The sequence below is a fragment of the Hydra vulgaris genome, chromosome 09 (genome assembly GCF_038396675.1).
Source record: "Hydra vulgaris chromosome 09, alternate assembly HydraT2T_AEP".
Taxonomy (NCBI): domain Eukaryota; kingdom Metazoa; phylum Cnidaria; class Hydrozoa; order Anthoathecata; family Hydridae; genus Hydra; species Hydra vulgaris.
Window position 1 is genome coordinate 41,289,404 of NC_088928.1, and position 26,179 is coordinate 41,315,582.

At 26.7% G+C, this 26,179-nt stretch overlaps 1 protein-coding gene across 1 annotated transcript in view; it reads left to right on the forward strand.

The window, feature by feature from the left end:
• Positions 1-26,179, forward strand: part of LOC101238882 (E3 ubiquitin-protein ligase UBR2) — a 145,998-nt gene that overhangs the window by 2,237 nt on the left and 117,582 nt on the right. The window contains exons 3-5 of the mRNA XM_065805726.1: positions 3,081-3,191; positions 5,781-5,911; positions 21,754-21,817. Coding sequence (XP_065661798.1) covers positions 3,081-3,191; positions 5,781-5,911; positions 21,754-21,817 — 306 coding nt within the window. The remainder of the gene's footprint in view (positions 1-3,080; positions 3,192-5,780; positions 5,912-21,753; positions 21,818-26,179) is intronic.

The following is a 26,179-nucleotide window of genomic DNA, read 5'->3' on the forward strand; positions in this document are numbered from 1 at the left end:
CATTTTCTTCAAGACTGTAGTCTTACTTGTTCCTTTTTTTAATCAACCTTTTTTTTTAAAACTTTTTAACTCTTCTCTCTATTTTCTGGTAACTTTTTCAGCTCATAAGTAAACTTGTTAAAAAAAATTAAATTAAATTCTTAAATTTCTAGTATCAGATTTAATTCAGAATGAGTTTTAATTATATCATTATGAGTTATAATATGAATTATTTTCATAAATTCATAATTTAAGATCTTATTATTCAACATATATACACATGGCCTACTATATAACACAGCCAGATTTGTTGCCTTGAAGGCAAAAAATTAGCCAATTTTTTAAAGTTTTTAGTGTCAAAATCAAAATCTTGAAGGTTTTTATTAAAGACTTTATTGAACTTTAAATAACTTACTTGATTCGCCTTAAAATTCTATTTATTGCTATAATCAAAATTCTTAACCTTAAAATATTTAGACAGTTAGCTCATGATAAACCATTAAGTCAAGTGAACTAGCTATTTTAACCATTATTATTTTTTACTCTGTAAAATCTTTTATTCTCTTAAATTATCGATTCAAACAACTAACATTAACACAAATGTGTTAGTAAAACTATCATCATTTCTTTTTAAAATGTGCACTTTTATTTACATTAAAACAACAACATTTATATTACAAAAGTTTTATCAAGTCAAGATTCTTTTATTTCTCAAGGAAAATATATAAACTATGTTGTTGAAAATATATATACTTTTGTTATGTTTATTTATTTGTCTTTTATGGTTTGTTGAACTTTAAAGGGAGCAACTTAATCCTTTCTAATGTTTCTGTTTTTAAATTGTTGCTCTATGGGAATATTTTAATATTAATTTCTTTACAGTTTCAAAATTTATAAACCCATTACAAACATAATTAGATAATGATTTAGAAGGTTTTGTTGCAAAGTCTCGAAAAAACTGTGGTTTTTTATCACCTGGAATAGCTGCATTATTAATCCTATTATCTGTGTTAAATATTACCATTGAATTAGAATTAGTCCATCAAATATTAATAAACTTTAAAAATCCAGCAGCTGCAGTTTCGTTTGGAAATTAGCTGATGATTGCGGCAGAGGTGGTTTCATCAAAAATATTTAAAGCTGAAGGAACATTTTGTTTGTTGTTTCTAGGATGTAAAGTTTGAGCATATAATTGAAAAGCTTTTTTTAAGTTAGCACGTAACAGTTCATCTTTCTCATTAACATTATGCAATAATCTCCCAGAAATTTCACCAGCTTCAACACGAATAATATCATCAAACTAGATATGACGAAAGGTGGAAATACAAACCGTTTTAAATTTAATAAATTATTTCTAAAATTTTTTAGTAAATGAACACTGTCATATAAATTGTAAACCCGGTGTCCCATAAAAGTAAAAAACATGTCATTATCTTGTTTACCCAATTTTAAATGTAGAATCTTGAATGCTGAAACATTTGTTGCATGATTGTCAGTTATTATAGCTCTTGCATTAAAAGATGTTTTATGTAAAGTTTCAAATGTTTCTTCTATATGTGAACTAATTAAAGAACCAGAAATTTGAAACTCTGGACAGACCTAAATAACAAAGTGGATCGATTCATTTAACCATCATGAACTCAACTATACCAGAAAAGAAATTACCATCATCATCATGCCTGTTTTGATGTATATCTGTGCATCACTGTAAATCTAATTATTTTATTTGTGTAGATTTGACATCCTTGTGGTTTATAAAGAGCTAATTTATATAATTCTAATAATATATTTTTTGAGACCTTCTTTGCAACTTTATGCATATAAGAAACAAAATTAACAAACATGGCTCTGGACAATTTACAAACACTGACTTCTTGAAACCATTTATGTAATGGAACTGGGATACCTTTCATATGTAGCTTTACATGTAAGTCTTCATCAATTGTAATACTCTCTATGTTAGGAGTAGCATCACCTTCATCAAAAAAATTTTGAAGATATAACATGCAGTTATCAATTCTTTTAAATGAAAATCCTTCTAGACAAAAACTTTCATTAAGATCTATGTTTTTTAATTGGTTTATCATGTTTTCTGAAATCATTTGTTTTATCTAGCAAAGGATGGTTATATATATGAACTGCTTAGATAATTACTATTTTTCTAGATGAGAAAATTTGGCAAAAACATTGTAGTATAAAGGCATTTTTACGCCAAAAAAAAAAAATTTACAATAATTATAATAATTACTGTACCTCTTACTTAGTGTCTGCTATTCCAACTGGTAATTACAGTTTTCTCACATTATACTTGACAGATAGTTCACGTTGGTGAATTTCATTATTAAAATCATCAATTACTTTTTGCTTAAATAAGGTACTATTTTTTTATCTGAACATTATTTCACCCTAAAATGTTAGAATTGTTTATCAATGTTTATTGTTATAATAAAATGATATTTTAATAAAATTGTGCTTTTAAAACAAAATAATTAATAAAAAGTACAATTTTTTGTAGTGATTCTAATGAAATTAAATATTTTTTGTGGCTAGTTTAATGTTCATAGATCATAGAGAAATTAAAATAACTGTTAATGTATCCATTTCTAACTGATATTACTAAAACTAACTGACTGAAACCTAAGTGGTTTAAGTAATAAGTTTTAATAGTTATGTTTTATACTCTAGCTTTTTTTGCTCAATTTGCATTTGATTTAGTTTCGCTCTGTAGTAGTTTGGAGGCATTTTTGTTTCTTACTTGAGTTAATTAGTTTTATGTTGGTTTTATTTACAAAACACTAAAAAAAAATTATTGTCTTCTGTAGGTTTTTTATTCTGATAAACTTTTCTATTTTTATCTTTTTTTTCTATTTTTATCTACAAAATTACATTCATTTCTCTTTTTCTTTGTGAATAAAATGTTATTGAATATGAAAAACAAAACACTTAAATCATTTATATAAATTTTTTTTTAGTCAGATAGGATCAGATTCCATAAGTTAGATAGTCAGATAGCATCAATATCCTAGGTACCTCAATGTTTTCTGATGGTTTTTAAAAACCATTCACCATAAGAGATTAAAAAAAAAAGATATTTTGTTTAGTTGTATGCATCTCAAGGGAGAGGAGGATATTGTGATTGTGGTGACAAAGAAGCTTGGACTAATGATCCTGCGTGTAATAAACATAAAGAAAATACTAATGAAGATGCAAAGGTACTTTAAATTATGCAAAATTATGCAAAGGTACTTTCTTGTAAAAATATCAAATAACTTATACATGCATTTTGTAGCTTTGTTTTTATTTTTTATTATTATGTTGTTATGTCTCCATATATAAAGAATGCATGAATATATTTGTTATGAAATGCATAAGTTTAGTCATTAGAACATATTTAAAAACAAATTATCAAAAACTTGATTATCCAGCCTTTTATTTAATCAAACTTAATTTCAATAAACTTCAATACAGATAAAACTCAATTTTTTTCAGCCAATCGTTATCGCAATAGTTTAGATCTTCCTATATTTATGAATGGTGATGCACTTGATGAGTCATCTACTCTTCATCTTCTAGAATTAACTCTTACATCCAATCTTTCTTGGAAACCATATATCAAATCAGTTGCAAAATTAGCATCTGCTAAGGTTGCATCTCTTTATCGAGCTCGTCACTTTCTTACTTCGGATTCTATTCTCTATCTCTATAAATCTCAAATCTGACCTTGTATGGAATACTGTTGCCATATCTGGGGCGGATCTTCTAACGATGCCCTTTCTCTTTTAGACAAGGTGCAAAAATGCATTGTAAACATAGTTGGACCTGCTCTTGCAGCCAACCTCCAACCATTATCACATCGTCGTAATGTTGCTTCTCTTTCTCTTTTCTACTTGTGCCATCTACTAAAATTCATTCTCGTGTTACTCGTTATTCAATTAAGTCTCATCCTTTTTTATGTGGCTGTTCCTAAGTGCTCCAAAAACGCTTATTCGTCTAGTTTTTTTCCTCTAACATCAGCTCTTTGGAATTCGCTTCCTTCATCTTGCTTTCCTGATTCATATAATTTGCAATCTTTTAAGTCGTCCGTCAATTGTTATCTTGCTCTACAATCTTCATCTTTTCTCTTTCAGTAACTTCCAACTTTAATTAGTGGCTGCTTGCAGCCTTGTTGGAAGTGCAGATGTTTAAAAAAAAAAAAAAAAAATTAGCGAGAATAGTTTTCGAAACATCAAATTATCTTTGACCAATCCAGATCATGCTTTTAATTCAAGTACATTTTTTTATTTTTAAGAATATATCTTGTTTAGGGACTTACTATACAAGGACTTATTTATGTATATTATATACTCACATATGAATATATTAAACAAATTAATTAGAGTGATATATAATAAAAATAAACTAAAATTAAAACGAAATGTTAAACTAGCAAATTAAGTATTTATTTAAATAGAAATTATGTTTTTCAGTCTAAAAATTTTTTAATGAAGTCAAATTTTTAAGCAATTGGTTTCAGTTTAGTTTTTCATTTTCTTCTAAATTCTAGATTTACTTTTGGCAACTGTAAAAACTGGATTTCTGGGTTCTAGTTAACTTAAAACAAATGTCAAGTTTTAATTAAAGTACAAAATTATTTTGACTAATCTATACAATCATTTTTTTTTTAATAACAAAACCATTTTCCATTGCATTTTCTATATAAGACAATATGAAATTAATTTTTGGTTTTTTAGTTATTTTTTTAGTTGACTATCTAATTTGTTCATGTTTGATTGAACTATTATCTAATTTGTTGATATTTGATTGGATTATTGACAACAAAGGAAAGCTGTAATAAGTTAAATTATTGTATGATAATTGGTTTAGATTTTTAGGTAGAATTTAATTCAGAATGGCAGAGGGGTGGAGTTGTTCTATTAATTGCAATCTACCTCACGTCTTATTTTAAATAAAGTTGAGTAGTAGATTATTATTTAGGTTTGGATTTAGTTTTATACCCAAGTAATCCCAGGTAAGTATATGAAAATGTTTATTCGAGTATCTTTAATGCAAATTTAAAAGTTCAATTTATTTGATTGTAAAGTTTTACTGGTTCTGAAAAGAACAACCCTTTTTACATTTTTTGAGCTTGTTTGTCATTGGTTTTGAAATTATGTTAGTCTATGTTTTTGATCATGAAGAAGGTTAGAAAAAATAATATCATGACTAAAAGATTCGGTTTTATTTTTTTCAGATCAATATAAGTTTTGTTACTCTGACTGTAACCATTTATTTTATGAGTTATCTTATAAAAATTTTTTTAACTTATATTCAACATAAAGAGTTTTCTTTTACTGATATAACAAAGTATAGTTGATAATACTTGGGTATGATAGATAAATATCCCCATGTTTTTGTTACAGGTGACAAATTTAGTTTGTATTAATTTTTTTAAATATTTAATTTAGTTTTTATTTATTCAATGTTATGTCAACATGTTCAAAATTACATCAAAATGTTTAACATTATGTTGATAAAAATTTGTATCCATGTAAATTGTATCCATGTAAATTTAGGTCAAATCCAACAACATTAGAATATTTTGACTTAATAATTTTACTTTAATAGATAATTGACTGGAACAGTTATTTTTTAACCATTAGTTGGTATGATACTTGATTTTCATAAATTATAATTTTTTGATTTAAATGTCTATTTTAGAAAACTAATATAATGTTGAAGAAATGTTGCAATTTTGAATTAAAAAACATAAAATTTAGCAGAAAATAAATTTATTATAAATTAGATTTCTATTGGCTATTTAGGATCCTTTGGTAAATCTTCCTGAAGATGTGTATAACTATGCAACATTTTTATTTACTGTTTTACTAAAATACTGTATTGATATGGTTTACTGGAGAATAAATAATTCTTTGCCAAGTCCACTCACTATAGAGTAAGTTTTTTTAAATTTAGTTTAACATTATTCTTTCATAGGATGCAATCAATAATATTAATGCTAGAGTTTGTTGTGTGGGCACTGAGAACGCCCTTCAGAAAGATTGGAGTGGGGCAATAAAGGCTTATATGACATTTATAGTTGATGAAGAGATGAAAAGATTAGTAATAAATTAGATAATTTTAATTTCAAAAAAATGAAAAAAGAAAACGAAAATTATTTTTTTGTCTTTATATTTATCTTACAAGCATACATGGTGTATATTCAACCCTAAATCCTCAAAATAGTCAGAGTATTTTTAGTAGTTAATCTAATAACACAATTTGTTATGGTTTTATATGTTTTAAATTTCTTCAATTAGCCTGTGGCCAATAATAGACATTCAAAACATGTATACATGTATATATATATATATATATATATATATATATATATATATATATATATATATATATATATATATATATACTCTTAGTCGGCTTAGTCTTACTCTTATATATATATATATATATATATATATATATATATATATATATATATATATATATATATATATATATATATATATATATATATACTCTTAGCCGATTTTGTTACGGCGTTTTTTTTGTTCCGATTTATGTATTTTTTTACTTTTTTTATACTATTTTTATCATATTTATATATTTTTTAAAATTTTTATTTTATTTCTATTTTTATTTACACATATTTAAATTTATTATTTTATTATAAAAATATATTTTTTATATTTATTTTTGTTATTTTTTTTTATTTATTATTATTTATTATTATTTCATTTTTATTTTCATCTGTTTGCAAAAACGCTAACCTAAGCCTGACCTTGATGCTGATTCAAACCAAACCCTCAGTTGATGTAGCACCACTTTGTTGCGAGTCAGGTTATTTGATAGTCAATGTATATACTTTTCGGTTTGTATAAAAGTAGCTTATGGGGACATTTTTTTTACAAAAAAACAATGCTTACAGGGATAAAAAATTAGCAAGGACAAAAAAATGTCCCCGATAATGCTAATGTATTAATAGTATTAGTAAGTATTGGTTTTTTTGTAAAATCTGTTCCGTAAGTGATACTATAGGTGAATATAAATATATATATATATATATATATATATATATATATATATATATATATATATATATATATATATATATATATATATATATATATATATATATATATATATATATATATATATATATGTATATATATATACATATATATATATATATATTAAATTAGCTTCTTTTAACTTCCATACATGTTTTGAGAGTTCAGTATCATTTTTGTATTTAGCGATGTTAAATGATTTAACATGATTAGCGTATCTTAATTTAAAAGGAGTCTCACTTATCCCAATGTAGGACTTTTCATTAGAAGATGAATCAAGATTATCAGTTGTAACAGTTGCTTGATATACAATGTTGCTTGTTAAACATTTATTAAACAACGGACAGAGATTTTTATTATAGCAGTTACAGTCCTGTTGATTAAGGTTTGTATTGTTGCATAAAATGTATTTGTTGTGCGAATTTATAATAGATTTTACACTTGGCATACAACTGTAACTAAATTTGACTGTGTTCCTGTTTAAGATTTTATGCAGTTTATTATTATTAGGAAAATGTTTGTCAATAAGTTTCAAAAAACATTTTCCCAGGTTAAAAGAAGCTAATTTAGTCCCTATAGTCAAGTGGAAAATTCTCAGGCGATGTAAAGCATATAATCCAACATCTAAATCTTGCAAATTATGTCTCACCGAAAAATATGAAATTCTATATAATAAAAGTACTAATTTATTGAATAAAAGGAGTGAGATTGTTTCTAAGTGTAGACATAGAAACAGATTCCTTCTGTCCCAATATGACACTGGCGATTAAAAAAGATGTTTTTCCATATTATTATTTTTATTTTTTATTTTTTTTATTATTATTATTGTCATTATTATTACTATTATTATTATTTGACGTCAGAACTCATTCCATTGTTTTTTTAATTTTGTAACGGTTTTTTAATTGTATTTTTGAACGGTTTTTTCTTGATTTAAATATATGGCTGATGAGTGCCGCAAACGGCATGAAACTTTAAGTACCGTAAAAAAGTTGTTTTTTTTCATCTTCTTTTTTTAATTATTTTTTTTAATTATTTATTGATCTATTTTGTGATTATTTCACTTTATATTGATCACTCTCAAATCGAAAAAATTGATTATTATTACATAATCAAAACAACAATATTTTTGCTCCATACGTTGAGCACTCTAATCAAGTCGCATATGTGATGGAAAAAATAAACTTTGGATATTCAGTCAAGAACATTCCGATACCATCCATTAAAGACTTCAAAATACAGTTATTGGATAAAACTGAAACGATAATTAAAAGAATGCGATGGAAAGCGTTTTTCTTTTTAAACAAGAGTTCAATTAGTAAGTACAATTTTTATTATAACTATGGATTAAAAACATCTAATCATCCAAAACAAATTAAAGAAATGATTGCTTTTGAGAATGAACTCATTGATCTTGTAAAACACATTAAGTTTCGAAAGGTGCACACCAGTTTCCAAAATAAATTAAAAAAAGATATAAACAGTATTCAAAAATCTAACCTAACTTATACGTATGCTGATAAAACGACCAATCTTTACAATCTATCTAAAAATGATTACAACCACTTGTTAAGAAATGCCATCACTTCAAACTACAAATTATCCAACTCAAACATAATAAATAAAGTAAACTTAGAAGGTAAACGTCTTTTGAAAAATCATGAAGTTTTCAATAAAATTGACATTAACACATCTTCCGATTGTTTTATCACTTTAAAAGACCATAAAGATAATTTTGAAAACAATCCGACTGTCTGTTTATTGAATCCTGCTAAAAACGAGGTTGGTAGAATTAGTAAAGATATTCTTTCTAAAATTAATACAGACCTAAGAAATATATTACAATTAAATCAATGGAAAAACACTCGAAATGTTATCGATTGGTTTAAGGCCATAAAAGATAAACACCTTTATAAATTTTTAGTTTTTGATATTATTGACTTCTACCCTTCTATCAGTGAAACACTTCTTAAAAACTCTATCAATTTTGCGAAGCAACACCTAACATTAAATAAAGAAAACATACCACTAATTTTTCATGCAAGAAAGTCTTTGCTTTTTAATAATGATCAAGTTTGGATAAAGCAATCAAGCGGTTTATTTGATGTTTCCATGGGAGCGTTCGACGGTGCAGAGGTTTGTGAGCTGGAATAGGAATATTTCTTCTTTTTCAAATTTCAAAATTTTATAATAAGCTTGAGGTTGGTTTATACCGTGACGATGGCTTGGCAGTTTTTAGTAATAAAAGCGGCCCTCAAATGGAAAAAATAAAAAAGCATATTGTCGAAATATTTAAATGCAATGGCTTACGGATTTCTATACAATGCAACATGAAAATTGTAAACTACCTTGACGTGACTCTAAATCTTAGTGACTGCACTTTTAAACCTTATTTCAAACCTGATAATACATTAAATTACATCCATGCTGATTCAAATCACCCGCCGAGTATATTAAAACAAATACCACGTTCGATTGAACTTAGATTGTCTACAAATTCATCTAACAAAGAAATATTTCAAAATACTATTCCTCTATATAATGAAGCTTTATTAAAGTCTGGTTATAAATGTAGTCTAACATATAATCCTATAACAATATCAACTCCAAAACGGAAAAGAGCCCGCAACATCATTTGGTTTAACCCTCCATTTAGTAAAAACGTTAGCACCAACCTGGGAAAATGTTTTTTGAAACTTATTGACAAACATTTTCCTAATAATAATAAACTGCATAAAATCTTTAACAGGAACACAGTCAAAGTTAGTTACAGTTGTATGCCAAGTGTAAAATCTATTATAAATTCGCACAACAAATACATTTTATGCAACAATACAAACCTTAATCAACAGGACTGTAACTGCTATAATAAAAATCTCTGTCCGTTGTTTAATAAATGTTTAACAAGCAACATTGTATATCAAGCAACTGTTACAACTGATAATCTTGATTCATCTTCTAATGAAAAGTCCTACATTGGGATAAGTGAGACTCCTTTTAAATTAAGATACGCTAATCATGTTAAATCATTTAACATCGCTAAATACAAAAATGATACTGAACTCTCAAAACATGTATGGAAGTTAAAAGAAGCTAATTTAGTCCCTATAGTCAAGTGGAAAATTCTCAGGCGATGTAAAGCATATAATCCAACATCTAAATCTTGCAAATTATGTCTCACCGAAAAATATGAAATTCTATATAATAAAAGTACTAATTTATTGAATAAAAGGAGTGAGATTGTTTCTAAGTGTAGACATAGAAACAGATTCCTTCTGTCCCAATATGACACTGGCGATTAAAAAAGATGTTTTTCCATATTATTATTTTTATTTTTTATTTTTTTTATTATTATTATTGTCATTATTATTACTATTATTATTATTTGACGTCAGAACTCATTCCATTGTTTTTTTAATTTTGTAACGGTTTTTTAATTGTATTTTTGAACGGTTTTTTCTTGATTTAAATATATGGCTGATGAGTGCCACAAACGGCATGAAACTTTAAGTACCGTAAAAAAGTTGTTTTTTTTCATCTTCTTTTTTTAATTTTTTTTTTTAATTATTTATTGATTTATTTTGTGATTATTTCACTTTATATTGATCACTCTCAAATCGAAAAAATTGATTATTATTACATAATCAAAACAACAATATATATATATATATATATATATATATATATATATATATATATATATATATATATATATATATATATATATATATATATATATATATATATATATATATATATATTATTTAATTAAATTTTTATCTGAGTAATAGTTCTTCATGATTGAAACTAAACACACAAAAATAACTTAATGCTTAAAAGTTAACAAACTCTAATTCTTTTTAAAATAATGATTTTAAATATAATCAATGCATTTTTAAAATTTAAACTTACAAATAACTAATGCTTAATTTAGCTGCTAATGTTAATTTGTTTAAAATAATGCTTGCGCGCACAGATTTTCATTCAATTAAATAAATAAGTTTGATAATATTCAAGTAATTTAATGTTGAATTTTTTTTTTAATATCAAAACAAATTTTATGCAATATTAAAAAAATTTAAACTGAATACTTAATACAACAAAAAAGTTGTTTTACAGATGCTATTGAAAAATGAAATTGTTGTTAGTCTATTTGCATCCATTAAGATGGGTTGAAGTTTGATGATTTTGTTACAATAGAAAGAAAAAAAGTTTGTAAACTCACAATGGATAATTTTAAATTTATTTAAAAATAATTCATTTATTGCTATGTCTTCTCATCGGTGGGAAAATGCTACAAAAAAATAGAAAAAAACTAAATTAAAAAAAAAAAAAAAAAGAAATAAGAAAATGAGAAAATGTTTTTATTTACATACAAAAATTTTAAGTAATAATTTTATAACTCTGATTTTAATGAGCAGAGATATAAAGTATTCTTTTATCTCGACTCATTTTAAAAACTGTAAAAATTAGTTATTTATAACTTTATTAACAACAACAACAACAACAACAACAACAACAACAACAACAACAAGCTATTTATTTAAATCATTTTTACAATAGTTTTGATAATAATAATAATAATAATAATAATAATAATAATAATAATAATAATAATAATAATAATATAATATATTGTAATAATATAAGGTAAAAAAAAATTAATACAAATTATAGCAATAGTAATAATAAGTATTTTTACATATAAATAATAAAAATAATAATAATAACTAATATTATAATGGTAGTTATGAGCATAAAATTATATATAATAATAAGTTAATGAATTTTTCAGGATGGTGTCACTCATACAAAAATCAGATCGAAGGAATGACACCAATTTTTAACATAATATAAGTAATAATAAGCAAAGACGTGCATTGAAACATATGGACCGTAAACACATAGATTATAGCACATAGAACATACATTAAAGCAAACATGTAAAAATCATAATTTGCAGGTTTTAATAATAAGAAAAAGAAAAAAATAAACAAAAAGTACTGATGATCAGAGTAATAATGAAAAGAAAATTAAAAGAATATTTTAATCTTAAGGATAATATGTCTAAAAGTTAGAATAAAAAGTTTTTCAGAATTTTTTAAAATTGATATTGTTTAAGATGGAGTAAAGGTATTTTAGGATATAGTTTTTTGGACTATTCAAAATGCATGCAAGGCTCCTGTTCCATTCGCAGATGCACTGATAAACAATAGAATTTTTAGGTTTTAAAAGATGGTACATTTATAATAATGGTAGTTAAACAATAATGCAACAAACAAACAGTAAACTATAGCAAAAACAAACAAATTGAAGAAAGTTATAAAATCAAACTAAATAAGTAAAAAAAACTAATCAAAGTCAAAAGAAATGTAAATTAAAAATATAATAACAATAATAAAAATAAATATTTGATATTATATATCAAAATAAGTAATCTAATAATAAATTTTTTTTTTTTTTAAACATCTTTGCTTCCAACAAGGCTGCAAGCAGCCACTAATTAAAGTTGGAAGTTACTAAAAGAGAAAAGATGAAGATTGTAGAGCAAGATAACGATTGACGGACGACTTAAAGGATTGCAAGTTATATGAATCAGAAAAACAAGATGAAGGAAGCGAATTCCAAAGAGCTGATGTTCGAGGAAAAAAACTAGACGAATAAGCATTTTTGGAGCACTTAGGAATAGTCACAGTAAAAGGATGAGACTTAATTGAATGACGAGTAACACGAGAATGAATTTTAGTAGATGGCACAAGAAATTTTGAAGGTAGTGATAACAGATGCCGCCTTCCAGCAGGCTGGAAAACAAGACTCTGACAAGCACTTGTTAAATAGTTTTGAGAGTATAGGCAACAGCTCCGGAGAACACTTCTGCAAGACAATAACAGGTATGTTGTCCGGGCCACAAGCTGTAGAAGAGTCTAGGCAGGAAATCACTTTAGAAACAGAAGCTGGAGTGATACAAATGTCAAGCAATGGATCAACCTGTTTGTTGGCAATATCAGGTAGAACGCAACTAGTGGAATCAAGAGATGATATTGATGAAAAGTTCTTAGCAAACAATTCAGCTTTGTCTTTAGGTGAGGTGACAAAGTCTGAACCATACAAGAGAGGTGGAATTAAAGATTTGCCCTTATTATTGATACTATTAAAGATTCTCCAGAAGTCACGAGAGCCTAATTTTTGAGATAAGATGCAAGATTTCATGACCTGAGAGTAGTGGGCTTTGGCGTTAGACAAAACCTTTTTACAATGGTTTCTAGCAGTAATAAACAGACGTCTGTTTTCTGGAGAATTGTTTTGCTGATAAATATGGAAGTAACGGTTTCGATTGGCAATCGCAGCAGCACAGTGTGAAGAAAACCATATAGGAGAGTGAGGCTTGACCTGGAATCGTCGAGAGGGAACAAAAGATTCCATGCCAGCCTGAATCCACCAAGTTATGTAAGATGCGCATTAGTCGACAGGAAGACAAAAGATTTCTACCCAAGGGCCATCACGAAGAAAATCACAGAAAGAATCCCAGTCAGCTTTATTGTAGTTGTAAGAGGTACGATAATAGGGGGATTCAGATGATGAAGAAGAATGATATATTAGTTTTAGAGAGATCAAACTGTGATCAAAAGGACTGTGAATGTGGAGAAACTGAGCACTGACTAGGATCAGAAACAGGACATAAGTCGAGTAGAGAAGGTAAATGATTCGGGTTGTCAGGAAAGCGAGTTGAAGAGTTACTATTTGAGTTAGGGATTGTGAAAAGCAAAAGTTGTGGGCTTTAAAGCCTACAGAGTCACTGACACTAGAGCCAAGCCATTCAGAGTGGTGAGCATTAAAGTCACTGACAACAACTATATTAGCTGATGGATAAAGAGAGAGGGCTTGGTCAAAATGATTAGAAATAACATCAAAAAGAGTGCAGTCTTGAGATGAAGGAGAGCGATATAGAACAAAGAGAAAGGCAATAGAGTGAAGTGGTGCTAAACGAAAGCACATGAAAGAATAGTCTGTGGATTCAAATCAAGTTTCACGACAAATGGGTGAATTCTTACGAATGTAAATGCTCAGGCCAAGCATGTGACTATTGGAGTCTTTATGAATTAAAGGACGATAACCAACAACACTAAGATCGCAAGATGAGACTGCTGAACTTAAATTAGTCTCACAAAGAGCAAGTAGGTCTGGTGAACTTTGCAAGAGATAAGACTCAACAGAAGAAAAGTTACTTTGAAGACCACGAATATTAGTGAATGATAGGTTTAGAGAACTTGGTGATGATGATGGTTTTTTGTGTTTTATAGTTTTTGATACTTTAATTATTTTAAATTAGATTGAAGAACTTAACTCAAAACATTGATAGTACTCAGAACACTGTTTAATAGCCCAAGTAATTGCCTAATTACTACTAATAAACCCTAAGCCATAACAAAGGGCTCCAAATGTAGCCTCGGCAATGCACACCAAAAGTACAAACAGGGACACCATCCATGCGCAACATGGCACTGTTAATACTTTGATATTTTTCAGCTGTTGATGGAATCAGCCTCTCTGAGAGCTACCACAGAGTTCGGGAAACCTGACTACCAGCCGGCCTCAGAACCATAAAACTGAGTTTTAGAGCTGTACCCTCATTAGGAGATAATAGAATGAGTTGCCTAGTCATAAAAACAGAGACACAAGCAAAACCCATGCATTGAGTCAAGAAGATCCAGCATTCAACATCCTAAACTGGAAACAATGTAATAAAAATACATCTGCGCCAGCCTAATAGATGAAGAAGGGGTGCGAAGCTGGTTAACTGATAGAATCTGTTTACCCCTTAAGTCTTTGCCTAAGAGGCCTTTTTCAAGACAGTAGCCGGATGCATTTAACATCTGCCCAAGATGAGTATTTTTATCGAGACACCATCTCTAGCCTTTACTCAACCAAGAGCCCTAAGGCAGGGGGTGTTTTAAGTCATAGTTGGCATCTCCTAGCCTTTGCCTAAAAAGGCGTATCCTACAAGGCAGCAGGACATGAAGCAGATTGTACTGGGTTACATGTTACCAGTAGCAGGATAACCTGACCTGAATATTGTGTAGCAGGATAAACCTGACCTGACATATGATTGTAGTAATATAAAAAAATAAAAGTGTAATATAAATTGTAGTAATATAAAAAAATAAAAGTTTAATATTTAAAATATGATAAAAAATAATAAATACAACAATAACAAAAATAAAAACTATAAAAATTATCTTCTCTTTTATTAAACTGATCTTCTCTTCTTATCTTCTTATTAATTTATCAACTTATCTCTTTTTTTTTAATCTCGTCTTTTTTTTTTTTTCCTTTTTCTTTTTTTATTAAGTTAAATCGATGTTCAAATTTCCTTTTATTTGTTTTTTTAAATGTTAATTTTGAGTGTTTATTTGTTGAAAGTTTCTTTTTTTTATTATGTTTTTTTTTTTTTACTCTTCTATTCTTTTGATATTTTTGAATTCTTTATTTGAAACAATTGATAATTAAATCAGTTTTTGATTTTCTTTCTTTTTTTCTTTCTTTTTTTCAACACTCACGAGTGTTGAAATTTTTTTTACTATTTTAAACTTGATACTTAATACTAAGAAGACAGTTGTTTTATGAAACACTACTGCAAATTACTAAAACAAGATTTTACTAAACTTATATTTTTAAGAATCCTATTATAGAAAAATTTAAATTTACCTATAGATCATTCAACATTTATTAAATTTGCAGCAAAAACTTACGAGAAAATAAATAAAATGATTTAAATAGAAAAAAAAAAGTGACTAAGTAGAGTTGAAAAAATGTTCTCAGTTAAATACTTACTATATTATATATTTTTATATTATTATAAAAATGATATATTAAATATTTTTATTAAAACAATAACAAAATCATTTATGAAAAAGAGGTTTTTAACTACCACTAAAATGAAAGTAATTTAAATATATATAAAGGTGTTGAAGAAACAAACAATAAAGTTTAATTATTTTTGTACAAACTAATAATAATATAATTGCAAAAATACAATAAAAACAATTAAAAAGTTTATCATTTCATGCTAAAGAATTAGGAGATAACAAAAAAATAGGTTAAAAAGATACACACTATGTGTAGAAAGTAGTAGCTAAATAGAAAGTGTTATTTTGGCACGGTTAACCTGTTAATTCATACCAGGTTTTAACCATTCTATGAACATACTTTCTTTAAGTTTAAACTCGAATTAGTTAGATTCCGAATCTCAAACAGAAAAATCCTGTACATACAAATTTATAGACCACGAACGCTTTGAACTCTAGAGAAATAGGATCTTTAGAAGAAAAGAATTTAGAAATTTTTAGTGAGGTAAATACTAATTTAACAGGGCTCAATTTAATTTTTTAAAAGATCCCGGATAAAATGTCCGATCAAAACTTGTTTGGGTTGGACAGTGTCTGTTCAAATTTTTAAAATATAATTTTTTACCGTTTTACAGAACCAAATTATGCAATCGAAATCTTTAGTCATGTTATTCAGTTTATTTAATGCTAGTATAGTAAAATTGTAGTTTCTTTTCTTATTATTTAGAATATTTCATAGCATATTTTTGTTTTTTAATAAAATAGTCAATTTAGTATTGTATGTTTTTTTAGATAGACTTCAATTTTCATGCTGTAACTGACAACACTTATTTTTTTTTAGTTTACAGTTTGACAGTGGCTGTTTTAATGTTTTAATAATTTGAATGCAATAAAAAACATCGTTATGTTTAGAATAACTTTTAATCATTGATCTTTTGTAAAGTTTTTATTTTATGGGAAGGCTTTAAATAAAATCAAAAATTAATTAAAATGATCGTTTAAAATAAACACATTATGTGTAAATTAAATGCTATATTAAAATTATTTTTCAATTACTTTTTATGATAAATTTAAATGTTTGAAACTATTTTTCCAGGTCTTTCTAAAAAATTTTTAAAAGGTTTTTTTTGAAGTTACTTTAAATTATGAATAAGCTTAATCTTCCCACATTGCTTTATTTTTTTTTGTTTGTTTCTATTTTTACAAAGAATTAATTTTTTTTTTTAAACTTGACTTTATAATTAAATTATGAAATGAATAAAAATTACAATTTTAAAAAGACTACGCTATTTTTTTAAACAATTTTTTTTGTGCAACTTTTTGAATAAAATGTTTATAAATCAAAAAATGTATTTTTTTCTTTTCAATAATTTAATTTCACTTTTCAATAATTTAAATAAAATTTGTTTATTTATTAAACAAGCAATAGAAGTAATTTATAAAAGCCTTTTGCATAACTTTAATTAAACGTTTTAAAAGTAATTTTTTTTAAAAGCAATTAAAAAAGGTAAGAAAAAGTAATTTTAACTTTTTAGTTTTATTTTAATGCTAATTTATTTTCTTTTTCGGAATTATTTTGCTTTTTCTTTTATTTTCTCATTTTTTTTCCTGTTTAAGCTTAGCTTAACGTTTTGTTTTTCAGAGCATTTCTGAAAATTTAATCATCAAAACATCTAACAGTCGTGGTTAAGTTGTAACCAAAAATAAAACTATTTGCGTGGTCAGCAATAGTGTTCGATCGCACGCCATTCCTGTCCAAGCTTTGTTTTGTAGAATTTTATTCCCATTGGTCAAAATGTCCGATTACTTTGTAAATTGATCAGACAATATGAGCTTTTAACCAGACAATGTCTGACCGTTAAATTGAGCCCTGATTTAATATTTGCAGAAGGCAATATTTTTAGCAATTGAATTCAGTCTTTTTTCAGTTGAATTAGATATTTTTCCCAAAAATGGTAGTTTAAAAAAAGACAAGGATTCTTTGATTTTTGTGATGAAATATTTGAGTTAATTTTAATGTATGGTTGATAATACTTTGGTATGGTAGATAAATTTCACCATGATTTTGTTTCAGGTGATGAGTTCAATTTTTATTAAGTTGGTTTTTGTATTTATTTTAGTTTTTATTTATTCAATGTTATGTCAGCATCTTAAAAATTACATCAAACTCAGATAAAACTCAATTTTTTTCAGCTAATCATTATCGTAATAATCTAGATCTTCCTATATTTATGAATGGTAATGTACTCAATGAGTCATCTACCTTTAATCTTCTAGGATTAACTCTTACTTCCGATCTTTCTTGGAAGCCATATATTAAGTCGATTGTAAAATTAGCATCTGCTAAGGTTGCATCCCTTTATCATACTTGCTGCTTTCTTACTCCAGAATCTATTCTTTATTTCTATAAATCTTAAATCCGTCCTTGTATAGAATGCTGTTGCCATATCTGGGGCAGATCTTCCAATCAAGCTCTTTCTCTTTTAGACAAAGTGCAAAAACATATTGTAAACATAGTTGGACCTGCTCTTGCAGCCAACCTCTAAACAATATCATATCTTTGTAATGCTGCTTCTCTTTCTCTTTTCTATAAATAATATAATGGGCACTGCTCTAAAGAGCTAGCGTCTCTTGTGCTATCTATTAAAATTATTTCTCGTGTTACTCGTCATTCAATTAAGTCTCATCCATTTACTGTTACTGCTCCAAAGTGCTCTAAAAGTTCTTATTCAACCAGTTTTTTTCCACAAACATCAATTCTTTGAAATTTACTTCCTTCATCTTGTTTTCCTGATTCATGTAATTTGCAATCTTTTAAGTCGTCTGTCAATTGTTATCTTGCTCTATAAACTTCATCTTTTCTCTTCCAGTAACTTCCAACACAAATAGTAGTTGCTTGCAGTATTGTTGGAAGTAAAGATGTTTAAAAAAAAAAGAAGGTTTTTGACTATTATTAGTCGAAATATGTATTGTTTTTTATTAATAAAATGGTTTCACAAATTAAAATAATTGTCTTGTTTATGAAAATATTTACATTTTTGGTGCTTAAAAATTTTTTTGGATATATTATAAATGACATTACTTTTAAGTATAAACAACTATATTTATATTATATTATATTGTTTATACTTAAGTGCAAAAAGAAAGATTTCAGAAGATTTAAAAACTTAAGCAGTAAGTAAAATAAAGCTGTGTTAGACATAGCATTTTTAAATAATAGCTGAATTTTTGGAGTTTTACTGAAATTTATTTCATTTAATTTCATTTAAGTTTCAAAATTTGATTCTTGTTTTATAAGATTACTAAGGTGTGGATTGCAGAAGCGAAACAAAGAACAATTGCATTTATGTAAAGAAATTAATATTTTACAAGATTACTTAAAAGTGCATCTATCATTGTTAAATTGGTTTATTTTAACTAAAGCGTTAAAATATATCACACAAAAAGAAAAAGATAAAATTATAAAAATACACAAAAAGAAGTTAAAACAATTAACAGTTGGTCATAGAAATCCTTTTCATTTTTCAGTTATCGTAACTAATCTCAACATTTACAAAATCTCTGATGATGTATTAAACATCCTTAAAAATAGTTTACAGTTTTCAATTCTACTAAAATATCTTAGACGTACTGATACCTTTTCTTCTTTCGAACAAATTAACCGTCTTTAAACAAAATTGAAAAATAATGAATATTCAGGGAAACTTAAAGCTTTCCAATCTAGCAAATTCTTATATTTATAATTAATGTCTTTTTCAGGAAACTCTGAAAAAACATGGCATACTGAAAAAACTCTAGTAATGTGGATATTATTATTTTAAAGCCTGATAAAGGTAACAGCGCCATCATATTAGATAAAGAAATATATGTAAATGGTATTTATAAAAGTATTAATGATAAAATGAAATTCAAACAACTTATGAAAGATGTTACCATAAAAAGAGAAATTCAACTTCAAATTTTTTTAAGGAAACTAAAAGCACAAGGTTTTTTTAATGATTCTACATATAACAAAATTTATCCATCTAGATCCCATCCTGCTTGTATCTATGGACTTCCAATGGTGCATAAATTAAATCCTTTTGAGATTACCATAAGCTTTAGACCCATTGTATAATCAGTTGGAACCTATAATTACCAACTGGCCAAATTTCTTAGACATTATCTCCATTTATAAACACTGAATTTGTACAAAAGATTCATTTTCCTTTGTTAAAGAAATAAGTCAAGTTGGTCTCCACAAATATTTTTAAGTATCATATGATGTAACCAGCTTATATATCAATGTTCCGCTTCAAGATACCATTGAAATTGCATTTAATTTAATTTTGCTCAATAATAAAAATATTAAAATTACTAAAAATTATTTAAAATAACTATTCAAGTTTGCCACTTCGCAAACACATTTTCTTTTTAAAGGACAAACTTATGATAAAATTGATGGTGTAACAATGGGATCTCCACTAACACCTGTTCTTGCCAATTTGTTCATGGGTCATTTTGAAAATAAATGGATTAAAAATTTCAATGGTGTAAAACCAATTTTCTACTAAAGATATGTTGATAACATTTGTGCTGCTTTCCAGTCAGAAAATGATGCACATCATTTTCTTAGATATAGAAATAGTAGACACAATTCTAATTCTTTTACTATGGAACAAGAGGTAAACTCTACACAAAATTAATTCTTCAGTTACCACTACTGTTTTTCATAAAAAAACCTATTCTGGTCATCACACTAATTTTTATAGTTTCACTCCATTTTCGTACAGAGTTAGTCTTATCAAATGCTTAATCAATAGAACATTTAAAATTAATAGTACTAAATATTCAGTGAAACTTGGGTTTCACTTTGATATAAATAAACTCTTTAACGTAGTTCAAAAAAACATGTATTTATTTTGGCTAATTTCAAAACTATATAACTCCTATTTAAACAAGATTAACTCAAATACTACACCACAACCAAAAGTCAAACGATCTTTGTCTTTTTAAACTATTATTTTAAACTACCGTTTTTGGGAAAAATATCATCAGGATTTCATCAATTATATAGTAAAAAAATAACTTTTCTAAAAAAAAAAAAAGTCTTAAAGGAAGAGAAAATGAAAAAAGCTAAACTTAAAAAACTAAAATTTGTAAAAAATGTATTAGATTATTTTTTTATTTTCTCCTTTGATAAAATTTAAAAAAAAATATTTAATGCTGTACTTTTTTTTAGTTTGCTCTTTAGTTTAGTTCAGCTTAGTTCTTTCAGTTAATTAGGTGATTCAATTAGATTAATCTGAATGAGCAAATTGAATAACTAAACAAACGTATGTGTGCTTAGTGTTATTTGACCACACCCGGTGTTTTGATACAGATTAACTCTGATAAATTAGCTCCTGGTCAATTTCTAATGCATTTTAGTGACGCTGCCCCGAGCAGTGAATGGTTTAGAGATGGATAATAAGTTAAAAGATATTACAGTTCTGCAAATATTAAATTTATTTTTACCTCTCTAAAATGTATATAAACTTGTGCTGCCTTTCCCAAAATAAGTCAATCAAAACTAAAATAAAAAAAACAAGAAAATAAAGGAAATAAAATAAAGTAAAATAATAAAAACATAAAACAATGATAAAATAAAGTAAAAAACATTTTAAATATAAAAAATAATATTGAATAAGACAGTGCTAAAGTAATGAAGAAGTCATAACTTTGTGCATTGCTAAAATTCTGAGATTCAATATTTAAGAGCAATAAAATGTTAAATAAATTAACAAAATATTTATATAAATAAAAACTTGTTTGTTTTATTTACTTTTATTTCTACAACTACATATGTATTTTTCTTTTTCGAAATTATTTGTTTTGTTTTTTAGATCAAATGATGAAAATTCTCATATCGTTATGTTGTTTAATGATGAGATTCATTCCTATAAAGAGGTATCAATCTTATTTTATTTATAAAAAGGTATCAATCTTATTTTATTAATGAATAAGCAAGATAACAATGATTAGTGACAAAAAAGGTTGAATAATAAAAATATTTGACTAATAAAAATGTTTGACTAATAAGTATGCAAACAAGAGATTTTCAATGTTAAAATTGTTGTAATAAAATAGTGTGTTTGTTACACACTCCAAATATGTGTTGACAGAAATATGCTTATAAAAATATAAAAAAATGTTATAAAAAATAAAAGTAATATTACTTATAACAGCTAAAATGTAATTTATTATCTAAAGTTGTTATTATGTGATATATGAGTAATTCCACATGAAATCACCCAGTCCATTGAATCATGTGAAATAAAATTCACATGATTCAATGGACTGGGTGTTAAGGAAATGGTTGACAGAAGACTTAAAGTTGTTTGAGTCAAAACATGAAGATAAAAGAGAGTTCCAAACAGTTGAAGTGCGAGAAAAAAAACAAGATTAATAAATTTTTTTAGAGCATGCAAGGATGGATAGAGTAAAAGAATTAGACTTTGCTGAATGACGAGTTAAGCGAGAATGACGAGTCAAGTAAGAATGACGAGTCAAGCGGGAGTTTTGGTTGGTGGAACAAGAGATGATTGCTCTTTTGAGCAGCGGCCATAATTTTGTATTTGTAGAAAGGTTCCAGCTTGTCAGATAGAGAGGGCTCAATATCTCATAACAACCCCTTTTAAGTTTGTTTTTTTTTTTTTTTTGCTTTTAATCTTTTTAATTTCTTATATTCTTTAATGTCACCAAAAATAGAAAAATAAAAACCCCAAAAGAAACATAGAAAAACAACATAAACATAAATAAGTATAATTTCAAAAATATATCATTTTTTCAATAAATTACAAAAAAATATTTGTAAATACAATAAAAATAAATTAACCATAATTTAAAAAGTTACTTAAAAGTATACTAAATTTTTCGAGGTATTGAAAACCTAAGTTTTTTTGACTGCATTTTTAATAAGTCACAATTTTTGCCTTTTTACATGTACTTCTTCCATTCTTCAACTTTTTGAATCGTAAGGTTTAAAAAATATATCTGTCCCACAAACAAGCTTGTGGGACAGATTTTTTTACAAAATGTTTATGTTGGGAATAAAACAGTAGTCGTCTCTTTGAGGCCAGTTAAAATATGTTGATGGACCTTTTGGGTGGAGGAACATAACTTCAGCATCAACTTCTTCTAAGTTAATCTTAGTTATGATGCCGATCCACCACTTATCATCATAGACTACTGATATATAATTTCCTAAAGTGACAGTATCAAGTTGAAATATGTTTTGTTTCTTTTTAAGATTGCTATGTGCTACACCTCTTTGCCTCAACCCTGTTATCCCCGAGATTTTTACAAAACTGTACTAAAATGTTCCTTTAAGACCAAATTCTTTTTCTAGTTGGCATAGATTGTAAATTCTTTCACAAATTTTGTATTGCCTTGCACAACCATCAGTGAATAAATGAAATTTGGGCAGATTAGGAAATTTTGTTCATAATGTGGGTAAGATTAGTTGAAGTATTTTATACACATCGGATAAATTGTGTGTAATGTTGTCAGTCGTTTTAGTACACTTTCATTGTCTTTATAGATATCACTAATGGATGTAAAGAACATTGTTTGGTATTCCAGTGATAGCTCTGTATTTCATCTTGGACTACAGAAGCATAATTTTTAGTTTACCATTGTTTGCAATTTATCTAAAAATCATCTACATATTTTCCAAAAATCTTATATAAGTACATGGTAAGCGGCTTTTTACAAGGACAATCATCACACTCTGCATTCTTTGTTTTTTACTGAGCAAAAGTAGACCTTTATATGTTTCACTAATATTTAAGGCAATATTGTGTTTTGACAATAAGAACAGACACAAACGGAATGTGTACCACGTGCACCTGATATTCACCACTTATGTCTAACAAAATCTAACAAAACTGGATGTGTTTTTCAGTAGTTAAGATCATTAATTTTTTTAATCTAATTAATTAAGGCATCTACCTATTGTCTTCTAAGAATAACTCTTACTTCCGATTTTTCTTAGAAACCATAAATCAAATCCATTGCAAAATTAGCATCTGCTAAGGTTGCATTTTTTTATCGTGCTTGTCACTTTCTAACTCCGGATTTTATTCTTTATTTCTATAAATCTCAAATCCATTCTTGTATGGAATACTATCGCCATATCTGGAACATATCTTTGAATGATGTCTTTTCTCTTTTAGATAAGATGCAAAAATGCATTGTAAACATAGTTGGACCTGCTCTTGCAGCCAACCCTCAGCCAACCCTCAGCCATTGTCAAATCATTGAAATGCTGCTTTTTTTTTCTCATTCCTATAAATACTATAATGGGTGCTGCTTTAAAAAGCTAATATCTCTTGTGCCATCTACTAAAATTTATTCTCATGTTAGTAGTCATTCAATTAAGTCTCATCCTTTTACTGTGGCTGCTCCTAAGTGCTCCAAAAGTTCTTATTTGTTTAATCTTTTTCCTTGAATATCAATTCTTTAAAATTCGCTCCCTTCATCTTGTTTATCTGATTCATATAGTTTGCAATCTTTCAAGTAGTCTGTCAATTGTTATCTTGCTTTATAAACTTCATCTTTTCTCTTCCAGTAACTTCCAACTCTAATAGTGGTTGCTTGCAACCTTGCTGGAAGTGAAGATGTTTAAAAAAAAATAAATCAGAAAATCATAAATCAGGTTTTTTAAATAGTTATTGAAAAAGCTTAGAAATAATAGCTCTATATGTTTATGTTGTTTTTCAAGTTATATTTTTTGTGTTATAAGTAAGATTATAAGTAACTAAAAATATTAAAATAAAATAAAAATTAAATAAGGGTGTTTTAAAATATATGGCCCAAAAGTTGGGTTATAAAAACTAGTTATGTTAATAGTTATGTTCAGCTTGCTTTGATCATACTTCAGCATTTTAAGTACATTTGTTAAATTCTGCTTCATAAAGCATTATTTGATGCAGAATTTGTGTTGGTTTTCATATTGTTGCACTTGTTATTTCTCATTGTATTAAGGAAAACATTTCTTCAAAATGTTATGAAAACCGGGTCATTTTAAGAATCTCATTAACTGTTTAACAACTAAAAATTTTTGTGTAAACTTTCCTTTGTAACATGCAACAGTTGAAATATGAGGACCCATGGTTCAAACATTTCTGAATTTTGGGTGATTCAATTTGGAATTACCCATATATCATATGTAATGGACAATCTACTAAAACTAGAAAAATGATCAGTAGTGTATCGTTTTTGTAACGTCAAGTTTTTTTTGGTCTAAATATCTATCTCACAACCACTTGCATTTTTAAGAAATTCTATTGTTTCTCTGCATTGTTTGTCTGAATATAACTCCCATTATGCTTTACTCTACTGAAAAAATCTATTTTTAAAACACAACTTTGCACTATGCAAGAAACTATGTTAAATAAATAAATTGCCATATTTCCAATAATAAAGTTGCCAATGATTAGCAGATTTGGTATTTAAAAATATTGCCTAAAGAATTTAAATAACTAAATCTCAAAAAAAAGAGGCATTTAAAAAAGTCATAATTGACATTAATCAGGGCAATAAAATAAATCTTAATCAAACAGTGAAATACCCATCTAAAATTGACTTGGCAAGCTATGCAAGCGGCCAAGATTTTTTTAACAAGCAGTGAAACGCCTGTCTAAAACTGACTTGGCAGGCGATGCAAGCAGCCTGTGCTGATAATGCTTTCTTGGATGATCAGCATTTTTGCGGGCTTTTTTGATAGTTAGATAAAAAGTAGAGAAAATAAAATGATTATATAATATGAGAATAGTTTTGTTAGTTACGCTGTATTGTTTTGTATCATAACCTAAATTCATCAGAAAAACATTCATCAGTTACTATTGCATATAGTTTTCTAGAAAAATTGAAAGAAAAAAAAGTTGCATTTGACCAAATTTTGAAACTCTTTTTTGGAGTTTGGTCTTTAATCAAATTTTGAAACTCGTTTTAGTATATGACCTCATTGTAGGTTTTTTTTTTTTTTGAATCAATATTTGTTTTTGTTTTATTTGTTTTTTGAAAAAAGCATTTATCATCAATCGTATGACTTACGTTTAAATTTTATAATAATAAATTATTATAATAGCTAAACAAAAAAATGTTTTTTTATAGAGTACAAGAACCAAATTAAAATTAAGGTTTTTATGATACACTCTTAAATTATAATAAATATATAAAAAAAGACGTCAATTATCTTGTTATATATTCTGAAACTTTTTTCTTTTTATGTAAACAATGTGGTATTTTTTCTAGTTTATCTAAGCC